Below are 11,832 nucleotides of genomic sequence, written 5' to 3' on the forward strand. Positions count from 1 at the left end.
CATTTTAAAAGAAATTTTTAACCAATTATTGGCAAGTTCTGGTCAAATTTCCAGATATTTTATGATTTTTTAAAATCATTTTTATCTCATTTTCACAATAATTTTAAGTAAATGATATTTTCTCCCATTTTCAAACGTTTTTAGTCATTTTTCCCCATAATTTCAAACATGTTGGGTTGGTATACCTACTTTTTGGAAATTTTTTGTCAATTTTAATAAGCTTACAAGGGAACCTCTTGAGGTGTCACACTTCGATTTGAATGGGACCGCGATTTTTGGATAGAGCATAGTCTAAAACTCCCAAAACCAAATTTTCAGCTGCCCAAGTTCATTTTTCGATTTTTGGAGAATTTTTGAAAATTCAAAATTGACTGTTTTTGGTGATTTATGTTTTTTTTTTTAAAGTATTAATTACCCAAATCCAAATTTCATCATTTCTAGACATTCTGGAGCCTCCAGCGCAATTGTTCCAGAATTTTGAATTTGCTCCAGAAGGCGTGAATACGAAGTTGGGCAGCTAAAAATCGAGTTGTACATATATTACACTCGACCTGTTTAACTAGTTTATGCACATTTGAGCCGATTTTGAGAGTGACACCTCAAAAGTGGTTTTTTGACCATCTTTTTTCAGAATTAAAAAATCCAAAAAATAAAAAGTTTCCTGTTTGTGTGGATATTTTCAAAATTCACGCGAATCGCTGTATTTTGTCCAAAACTAACCCCCCAAATCCAAATTTCACAATTTTCAGCCATTCTAGAGCTTCCAGCGCGATTTTCAATTTCTCCAGAATTTTGAATTTGCTGCAGAAGACGTGAATATGAAGTTGGGCTGCTAAAAATCGAGTTGTATATTATACTCGACCTGTTTACTGAGTTTATCCACATTTGAGCCGATTTTGAGAGTGACACCTCAAGAGTGGTTTTTTGAGGTGTCATGTCACTCTCGCTCCAAAACGGCTGGAAATGGTAGAATTTGCGCTCCGGGGGTTAGTTTTTGAAGAAATACAGCGATCACACAAATTTCAAAAATTTCCTCACAAACGGTTATCTTTTGATTTTTTTAATTTTTTAATTTTGAGAAAAGCTGGTCAAAAACTACTCTTGAGGTGTCACTCCCGAAATCGGCTCAAATGTAGATAAACTCGTTAAACAGGTCGAGTATAATACACAACTCGATTTTTAGCTGCCCAACTGCATATTCACGCCTTCTGGAGCAAATTAAAAATTCTGGAGAAATTGAAAAATCGCCCTGGAGGCTCCAGAATGGCTGGAAATGGTAAAATTTGGATTTGGGTAATTAATATTACTTTTGGGACTTATATTGACTATGTTTACTGATCAAGTTCGTACTTTTTTTAAAAAAAGCATAAATCACCAAAAACATATCAATTTTGAATTCTAAAAAATTCGCCAAAAATCGAAAAATGAACTTGGGTAGCTGAAAATTTGGTTTTGGGGGTTTTAGACTGCGCTCATCTTTCCAAAAATCGCGGTCCCGTTCAAATCGAAGTGTGACACCTCAAGAGGTTCCCTTGTTAGCATGATTTTATCCCATTTTTTTCAACTTGATGAATTTTTCCTCATATTCCGAGACATTTCTGAACCCTTTTCTTAAAAAAAAAATCATTTCCATCTTATTTTAACAAGTTTAGGTAAATACCGGTTTTATCTCATTTTTTACACAATTTTATTCATTCTATAATTTTAATAGAAGTAGGCACATTTTAGATAATTACTTTTGTGTCGATTTTAATATTTTTTTCAAAATTTGATTCCATTTTTGTGCACTTGTTTCGCGAGCAATTACTGTTGAAAACTTGTAGAACGCAATTCTGGCATTTTTTGCAGTAATTGCGAGACATTTCATCACTTTTGTGCCCTTGTATGTACATGATTTTTATCTTTTTCAAAACAAGTTTTTATGAAAAAAAAAACTGATTCAAATCATGAATAAAATCACAAAATTTTTCTATTTGAATTGAACATGATTCGAATTAAAATGTTTTAAAATGTTCTTAACCCTGCTCTGGATGAGTTCAGTGAGTGGATTTATAGATTTTCTAGTTTTGGAAAATGACAAAATATAATGGATACATAAGTCCTCTGTTTTTCTAAAATAATTTTTGAAGAACAAGTTTGCAGATCTTTGAAACTACCTACCGTATGTTGGGAAATGAAAATACAATGTAGTGCGTCGTTTTAATGCTTAAAACACTTGAAAATTTTAACCCGGTATCTTGAAATTTACTGCATGTCATATTGTATTTCTGATTTCAAACAATAACAAATTATTGTAAACGTACGCAAGTACTTTTTTTTTCTGAAGATCGTCTTTTTTGGAAGAAATTATTTTTGCATTTCGTCTTTTTGTACGTAAAAGTCATATCTTTTCAAAAATAAAATAAAAGTTTGAGTTTGATATTATTTAAAAAAAAATTGTTAACATGTACATATTTCTAAAATTTAATAACTGTTTCTATTGCTGACAGATCCTAAAACCTGCGGTCACCTGCAGCCTCCTTAAAATTTTATTCATTTTTTTTCGATTCTTCTTTGTTTTTGAAGAATGAAAAAAAAATAGGTAACACTGGTGACAGTCAAAATTCAACATTCGAATTCAAAAAATAAGCTGAGAAGAAAAATAATAAATCACTCTAGGCACCTGTTCGTTTGAAAAAAAAAAAAAAAAAAAAAAAAATGAAATAACAAGATTTTTTGTTGATGTTGATTTTTTTAGAGATTTTTAAACAGAGGGGCCTGTATGCCTACCTACGAGTTTATTACAGAACTTCTGCACTATTACCACAGCTTCAATGCTTTTTTTTGTAGACTTACGACTTCAGTTATTTCCAGACACTTTTCGCGATAAGTATCACCCATTTTCTCCTACCTACAATAGAAAAGTCATCGAAAAATTACAAAACAAGGCGAACAAATGGCAGCATCACTTTACTTACAAAACAGCATACCCGTTAATTTTCTAGATCATCGACATTAGGTTAAAATTTAAGCAATACTCCGGTCTATTAGGCTGCAAATTACCGTTTTAATTGTCGTTCCATATTAAGCAAAACCTGCACTACATTATAGCGACGCTCGGGCTCGATTCTCATAATCAGTGACTGAGGTTAGCCGTGGCTAATGCACCGGGAGAACCACTGTAGACATCGTATATGTGATTAGAGACTCTCTTAGTAAACCCTGATTTAGCCCAAAGCTGTATTTTAAATCCGAGTACGCATTTATACGGATCACCATAGCCATAGCACTCCTCTGCTGAGTCTAAACCACTGCTCAGAGAAAGAACCGGTTTATGACAGGTATAACTTGATCTGAACTCCGAAGCTACACTACACACAATATTCTTTCAACTTTATATATATATCGCATATTATATTATTATTCGAACATAACGCGATAATCTTTATTACCAGCTTGTGATAAAAACTCTTAAAGCGCGGCGAAAAAAATACCGCTTTTACAAATTTAGATATAATATACTATATCGAAACTTAAAAGTTCTTCCTTCTTCACCATCGTCTGGTTAATGTACCTTAACATTTGGTGAAGACCAATAATACCCAATGGTATGAGATGTGTACCTATTTACCGCGTGTACGAATACCAAATGAGAGAGGTTTTCCGAATATGCGTGGTTGGAATATTGTCGTCCAACTATTTACTTTATTTATTTGCTTTTATTTTTTCACTTCTTTTACACATCTGCACGCGATCCACATGTTCCAGCTACATCTAGATGGTACAAGAGTTCAACGTTTGTGAACTATACGAGACTAAATGTTATTATTTTTTTCTTCATCGATAAATTTATTTCTTTATAGGTACATATATGAAAGTCTACTCGCAGACGCAGGATTCCTTATAATATTTCCAGTTCGAATTACACACATATCAACGAGTTTACCTACCACACACAAATACTCGAGTATTACGTGTACCTGGGCAAATTCGCATGATACTTACAAGTTCTGAAAAAAAATCCATACTCATAGATGCTGAGTTCGTGTCAGAGAGGATCCAATGTAGCAGCAGTCGATGTGGCTTGTGCGAGACTTGAACAGAGAGACATTCTTCTTAATGGATCACTTGAATTTATTTCCGATGAATTGAAAATACCAGTAATGGATATGCTTACTCGTATCTGTAGTCTAATCTCAAATCCTCCGCGGTTGGTCGTCTCTTGTCATCTGAGAGTGTACAGGAACTTGTTAGAAAAACTCGAGTGTATATGTAGCCAAGTGTCAAAGTATCTTTGGCAAGAATTTACACGACGAAAGTTTATAAATAAATAACAAAAATGTCACGATTCAAAAAATACCTTGGGGCTGAAGGCAGGTCATGAATCTCAGCTCAACTGAGAGGAGTTGAATCATATAATATGTCAATCTGATATACCTATACTCACGAAAAATAAAAAATGAAAGTTTACCGAGTTTGGGATAATTCAACGAAGAATAATCAACAAAACTCACCAACAGAAGTTCAACTCATCAACTCGCAAATTCTGCATTTTTTTTTTTTTTTTTTTTTTTAATAAAAGAGAAAAACAAGCTAGAAGATTTGAACTCACGAATAAGTAGCAATTGCTTGTTTCAGAAATTTAATCGGTATTCAAACCACAATAATTATTTTTTCAAAGAAAATCTTCCAACAGCTTCATTTTAATGCATCATTTTAAAGATCCATTCATGCACAATTACACGTGCAAGTGCCATAAAGGCGACATATGACACATTTAAATTTAATATCCAATCATAATTAACTCTCGTTGTATTTCAATTTACTTACTCGTTATTCTATATCGAGAAAATAATAATAATAAATGTCGAACAATACGCTAAGTTAACTGTTAACCACACAACAATATGTTGCCATAAAAGAAAAATTACAGCCATTAAAAGCTCTGAAGTTTATTTTAAATCATACACAAATACTTACTGACATCAACTACCTACCTACCTACCAAAAGATATAAAAAAATACTAAACAAGCCAAAACACCCGCCATTGAATACAGGAACACTTTGAGAATACTGTGTAATGTTTGCAATCTGAAAAATGCGACAAGTTGAAGGACAATTGTCGTACATAATTTCTAAGAATATCGTAGAAAGAGTAAATAAATACTTAAAATACGTACTTCATGTAATGCTTATGAGCATTGTCTTCGTTTCGATTGGTTTCCCTAATTAGGTATTTTAGTATACCGTCGTAATATACTTTTAAATACGTTTCCCAGTTGATTAATTTCATATGGAAAGGAAACGTTTGTTGGTCCGTTTCGTCCAAGCTTTGCCATAATTCTTGGACGTTATCGTTCAGATATATGTGAGGACGTTGTATGAAGCTATCCACGAGATCCATCAGTTTTTCATATAGTCGACAATGTTTCAGTAAACTGCAAACAAATATGCTCAGATTATTTACTTGTACGAGTACGTTGGAATATCGTAGAATGAAAATTCGACCATTTATTGCTTCGTCCATTGATTTTATACGCTAAAATCAATGGCTTCGTCTAATGATACTAGTCTGAAGCGTGCCTTATGTATGACAAAATAAGCAACACTTTTTACATTACTGTTAATTTCGTTGCATACTTTCATGTGTTGTTCTTCAGTCTTCTTTAGTTGGATTCAAAAATACCTACGATGTATTTTTTTTTAATTTTTATTTTTTTAATGGATGTTTCAAGGATACGACCTTTGATTAATCAACGGATGTAACTATAAGAAACTTCGTAATTTATGCCCACATGGAATTTTGATGAGAACTGATCCAGGTCTGCAAGCCTCAAATTCAAAACTGGCAACTGAAATTTCACCTAGGCCACTTTTCATCAAAATTCCCATAGGATAGCTGATGAAGTTCTGTAATGAGAAACATCTATATATCTAAGTGGAAAGCATTTTTCACCCCTAGAAAATTTCGTTTTTCGAAGCTAAATTGTATTCAAGTTAAGATTTTAAAACTCAGAAAGCAAAAAATACGAGGGGCGTCTCAAAAGTAAGTTTCGCTATTTTTTTTCTCCGGAACTACCGAACCGAACTGGATGAAATTTTGGGGATATTTAAGTTTTGAGTTTCTGGTAACACTGTAATTTTTCAAGTCCCTAAAGAGCTTTACAAGTCCCTATGTTGAAGTGATCGCGTGCAGTTGCTTCTCAAACATTGATGGATGATGTTTCCTGTACCGGGCCTCAAAATACCTCACATGATACGATTATTTAAGTCTACTGGTAAAAATTTGGTTCAAATTCACGAGGAAATGTATTGAATGCATGAACCAAGCATCGCGATTGTCCAAAACGATGCGTTGATGGTAGAAATATTCCTAGAAGCGCATCACTTATGCTTTGAATGTTGTCAAATGACGTCAGACAGTCGTTGAGGCGACCTTTTCACGTCAAATTGCAAATTTTCTGAGGTGTAAGTTCATTTGACAAATTCCTCCGAAAATTTCCTCCATCAACGCACCATTTGGACACTCACAGCGTTTGGTCCATGCACTGGACACATTTCCTCGTGAATTTGAACTAAATTTTTACCAGTAGACTTAAATAATCGTATCATGTGAGGTGTTTTGAGGCCAGGTACAGGAAAAGTCATCCCTCAATGTTTGAGAAGCAACTGCACGCAATCGCTTCAACATAGGGACTTGAAAAAATTAAAGTGTTACCAGCAACTCAAAACTTAAATATCCCCAAAATTTCATCCAGTTTGGTCCAGTAGTTCCGGAGAAAAAAAATAGCGAAACTTACTTTTGAGACGCACCTCGTATATACATAAAAACTTACTCCAACTTCTTATACCCCAAAATGCGACCCCAACATTGCAGAGCAAATGACATCAACCATGGCCGGAACACAGAAGCAAATCGGTTCTCAAATCGTGTATTTTGAATCGTCAGAACCGGATACCATGTAGCTTTTTCGCTCGGTTTCTGATGCACCATTTTGTAAATTTGTTGCGTAAACGATTTAAATTTCAGAGGATTATCCATCATGGAGATGTAATTGTACACTCTGGGTTCGTCTAAACGATTGTTGATGTATCTACGATCAAACAGGATATCAAAAAAATTAAAAACTAGAAACATTTAACAAGTGTAAGTATTCAAAATATAAAACTCGTTTGTAATTTTGACACAATTGAAACAAAAATTTCTTTAAAAAAGAAAAAAATAATGAAAAATCAAATTTAAAATCCAAAATTGCGTTTTACGTAAGCTAAAACGTGTTTTTCAAAACAGGGTTGGTAAAAAAAATATTTTTGAAAGTAATATAAAAAATTATTTTTGAAAATTAAATATATACTTAAATAACTACCCATTTTTGAAAGAAAAATAAATTTTTTGAAAGAGTAATAAATTTTTTGAAAGAACAATAAATTTTTTGAAAAAAAATAAATAATCATTTTTGAAAGAAATATAAATAATTATTTTTGAATTTTTTGTTAAATTGAGTACCTAAATGCAAAATGATTGCAATAAAGAAAGAATTTCGGGACTGTTCAGCTCTCTGAAAACGAATTTGAGAATAATTGTCGGTAAATTTTCAAGTTTTCATGAAAATTTTCAGATTTTATTTTTAAAAAGGGGCAATAGGTTTTTTTTCGTGCGACGCATCGAATAGTATGTTTTTGGTGACGTTGAACACGAATACGACGCCAGATTTTTGGTTGGGCCGGCCTCCAACAATTTTTGTGGACTTTTACCAATTGGGAGAGGTTCTGAGAGCCATGGGTGAGGTCAATCTGAAAAACTACGGCTATATTCGTGTTCAGCGATATCGAAAACATACTATTTCATGTGTCACACGATTGAAACCATTTTCTTTTAGGTTACCCCCTCCCCTTTGGGAAGGTGCTGGGGGCCGTGGATGGGTCCAATCAAAAATCTGACGTCATATTCGTGTTCAGCGTTACCAAAAACATACTATTTGATGTGTCGCACGAAAAACCTCGATTTTGAACTTTTACCCCATTTGGGGAGGTTCGGGAGGCCGTGGATGGAGTCTAATCAAAAATCTAACGTCATATTCATGTTCAGCGTTACCAAAAACATACAATTCAATATATCACATGCCCCAGATTTTTTTCGAAAGTTTTGCCCCAAATTGTGGACGGGAGTGCTTCCCCTCCTCTAAGAGATCCCATCTTAAAACTTAAATATTTCGAAAAAGCATCAAAAGGTACATCTATTGAAATTTTTTCAGAATTTCAAATGGTAGCTTCCACTTACAGCGCTATTTTGAAATTTGAACTTTCAAATTTTGAAAATTCCAAAATGCTTTAAAAGTTTAAAATTTGATATCCTTCGAACTGTGAAATCAGTTTCGATCAAAGTACCATAGTGTTGGAGGAATGCGCTGCTGAAGTTGAGTACCTCGAGACAATGTGAAAATAATGGAAGCCCCCCAACCCACCCCCTGAGGGGGCTGGGACCAAACTGATTGCGGGTTTCTTACTTACTGGGTGGGTAGATATTGTAAAAAAAATTGAGCGAAATCGAAAGACGTGACTCAAAAACGTTGGTCGAATTTACATGGATGATCCTTAAGTGTTGAATTTGATTTCTGTTTTTTTTAGGGAAGGGGGGGGGGGTTTATAATTACAAGATTATTACACCCGTTTTCGTTTGGCTTTTATTAGTAGTTTGGGTCTAGGCTTGTTGAACTTGGGTTTATGGGACATCAATTCATTGGGCTTTGATTTGTAGATTGGATTTTTTTGAGCCCACATTATTGGAATTGGATTTGTTGGGTTTATTGTTGTGGAGAGCTTGTTTTTGTTGAGCGGGAGTTTATATTGGGAGGATTTGCTAGACTTTGGTTTATTGGACTTGATTTTGTTAGGCTTTTGATTATTGGACTTGGGTTGATTGGGATTTTGTGTTTATTGGGCTTAGTGTTTTATTAGGATTGATTTTGTTTGGCCCAGGATTGTATTGGACTTGGATTTGCTGAGTTTGGTTTTGTTGGACGAAAGTTTATTGGAGTTGCCATTTATTCGTATGAATTTTTTTGGACTCGGATTTGTTGAGTTTGGTTTTGTTGGACATGAATTCAGTGGATTGTGCTTATTTGGCTTAGTTTTACTAGGCTTGATTTTGTTAAACGTGGATCATTCATTTGAGTGTATTGGGTTTCGGTTTGTTTGGGTAAATTTTGACGGGCTCGGAGTTTTGGACTTGGTTTTGTTGAGTTTAGATTTGTTGGGGTTGGTTTTGAGGCATTTAGCTGAGGAACATTTAAAAGTAATGTTAGCATAACTCGAAATGTCTGAAATTCGTCATTTTTCTATGGTTTTCAAATACAAAATATTGTAAAATCTTTCTGTCGCAAAAAGTAAGACATTATTTATCAAGAATCGAACAATTTTCCCCAAGTTTTCAAAAATCAGCGTGACTCGCTGGCCAGTGCATCACAACTTTTCGACATATTTCGTTGCAAACAACACATCCATGTTAACTTTAAAAAAAAATGAAGTGTTATTTACGATGAGAAGTGGAAACCTTAACTTACACCCAAAAATAAAAATAAAAATTTAAATAAATGAAAAAAAAAAAACCAAGAGCATTCCAATTTGGCCTGATCATAAAGTAAACCATTTTTTACACCCTCGCAGTTCAACTTTATGAGTAAAGTGCGTTCGTTTTAGATGACTTCTTGACTCACTCAGCCCACCAAGAAAGGTTCAAATTCAGAATGAGCAACGCAAAAAATTTCCGATCAAAGGTCAACTTGAAAAAAAAAATGTTGGAAAAATAGCATAATAGTATTTTTTTCGTTATTTTGCGGTCTAAAAATGTAGGTGTAGCAGTAAACCTATAGGTGACACTATAAAACGAGGAATAAAAATAGAAGATCTCAAATTTGCAAATTAGAATAATTTAATGAATTTAAAATTTATTCTAGCGGAAAAGAGCGTGATAATGAGCTACAGCTGGCATATGTAAAAGAGCTAAATTTTTCATAAGGCAACGGGCAATAAACATAATTTAAAAAGAAGGACTTTCTTCGAAAATCTGACCTACTCAAATCAGATATTTTGGGGGTACTGAATCCAATGGGTTAAGGCAAGTAAAATACTTACCTATTGTGTACATCCCATGCAATAGCAATCAAAGCGTTCGCTGTGAAGTCCCCGGGTACCATATCGATTATCACATCGTCCGAAGCAAGAATCGCTGATACCTGACCCAGAGCTATAGATTTCATCACAGCTGTTGGAGCAAAAGCTTTATCTGTCCATCCTTTAACAGGTTCCTTCCATGTTGAAAGTACTGCAATAGCGTGATGGAAATAATGCATTACTAGATTCAGAGGTCTGACATTCGAGTAGGTAGATGAGAAACCGAAGCTTACTCGCAGATGGTCTAAATACAGCAATAGGTAGCCCTGAGCCTTCTTCTCGGATTGCCTGTTCGGCAGCAGCTTTGGAATAAAAATATGTCGAAGGTATATTTCCCAGTATGCTGAAATTAGTATAGGTACGAGTAATTAATTTACGATGTAAACTGCCAGCTGCAAGCTTTGGTTAATAACCATTACTGCATGGTTCTGTTGTGTAGCTTACTATTGTTCACTGTTGTTCAAAAAATCAGTCTCGGTCAATTTCAAAAGTGTCTTATAATGTATATTTGGCTCGTAGAATTTTTCTTCAACCACAGGTAGATGGCAATTGGAAAACGACGACGAGACATAAATAAACACCTATTTAAAAAATAAAATGAGTAGGTACCTACGTATGTACTTTAGTTCATGTAATGCCACCTTCATTGCCCAAATTTTGACTTAACCAATCCCACCTTCAAATTCCTGACATATTTAATCAAATGCAGGACCTCAGTAGCACCATACACATTTGCAATCACTTCACTCTTCAGATCATTGGTAAATTCCACATTGGCAGCGCAGTAAAACACAATGGATACATTTTGCGTGATCTGAAACCGATCCATTTGCGACAATCCCAAGTGTTTTTGTTCGCAATCTCCTTCGACTAATTCGATTTTTTCTTGAAATTCGGGGACTTGTTTCTTCAACTCGTCAAATATCTACCACCATAATAATCATAGTAGCCTTAGATATTATTTTGATGAAAAATGAAGTAGGTATATGCACTTATAAGTCTTACCACATCGTCAAATAATGTTTTCAATCTGGCATTCACCTCGTTGCCACCTTTTTTACGAATCAACAAGGTGATTTTCTTGATTTCAGGACAACTAATGAGTAACTTACTGATCAGCAGTTTTCCCAAGAATCCAGTGCCTCCGGTAATAAGAACGTGCTCATTTTTATAAAAATCACGCACGTTAGACATTTTCCAAGTAGGTAATATTATGACGCGAACTACCGAACGAAAGTAAGAACTATTTATGATAACTTTAAGTCGCGTTTGAGCGGATTTGAAATTGTAATTTGAAAGTTGAATTATTAATCCGATGTTTGTCTGTTCTTCTTTTTCACAAATCAACCTTGTCCTGCGTGTGAAGTTTAATGATCTGTACAGTCGAGACAACAGGTACCATATGACGGATTTTTTTGTATGTTTTGATCGCACATGCGCAGTTTTGAGAATAGGTAAATCATAATTGGAATATTCCTAATTATTTCTTTTTTTCTTTCACTGCAAAATTACCAAATCAACCTTGTCTTTCGTGTTAACTTAAATGATTAGTACGTACTATAAAGAAAGTATTTTTTTAATTGGAATCTAAATTTTGTCCGTATTAGATCATTTGCATAAAAGGCAAATTACGTCACGTTTTAGACAAAATAAAAATAGGATTAATTAGAATGAAGGTG

General features: G+C 34.1%; 1 protein-coding gene across 1 annotated transcript; it reads right to left on the bottom strand.

The window, feature by feature from the left end:
* Window positions 1-4,915: 4,915 nt before the first annotated feature.
* LOC135847427 (fatty acyl-CoA reductase wat-like) lies at window positions 4,916-11,578 on the bottom strand. Its single transcript, XM_065366945.1, has 8 exons — window positions 11,159-11,578; window positions 10,830-11,078; window positions 10,598-10,734; window positions 10,387-10,496; window positions 10,115-10,304; window positions 6,817-7,074; window positions 5,161-5,418; window positions 4,916-5,071 (listed from the first exon to the last, which is right to left on the bottom strand). The coding sequence occupies exons 1-8, from the start codon at window positions 11,345-11,347 to the stop codon at window positions 4,981-4,983; spliced, it is 1,482 nt and encodes a 493-aa protein (XP_065223017.1). The 5' UTR covers window positions 11,348-11,578; the 3' UTR covers window positions 4,916-4,980.
* Window positions 11,579-11,832: the final 254 nt, after the last annotated feature.

The sequence above is a fragment of the Planococcus citri genome, chromosome 5, assembly GCF_950023065.1.
Source record: "Planococcus citri chromosome 5, ihPlaCitr1.1, whole genome shotgun sequence".
Lineage (NCBI taxonomy): Eukaryota > Metazoa > Arthropoda > Insecta > Hemiptera > Pseudococcidae > Planococcus > Planococcus citri.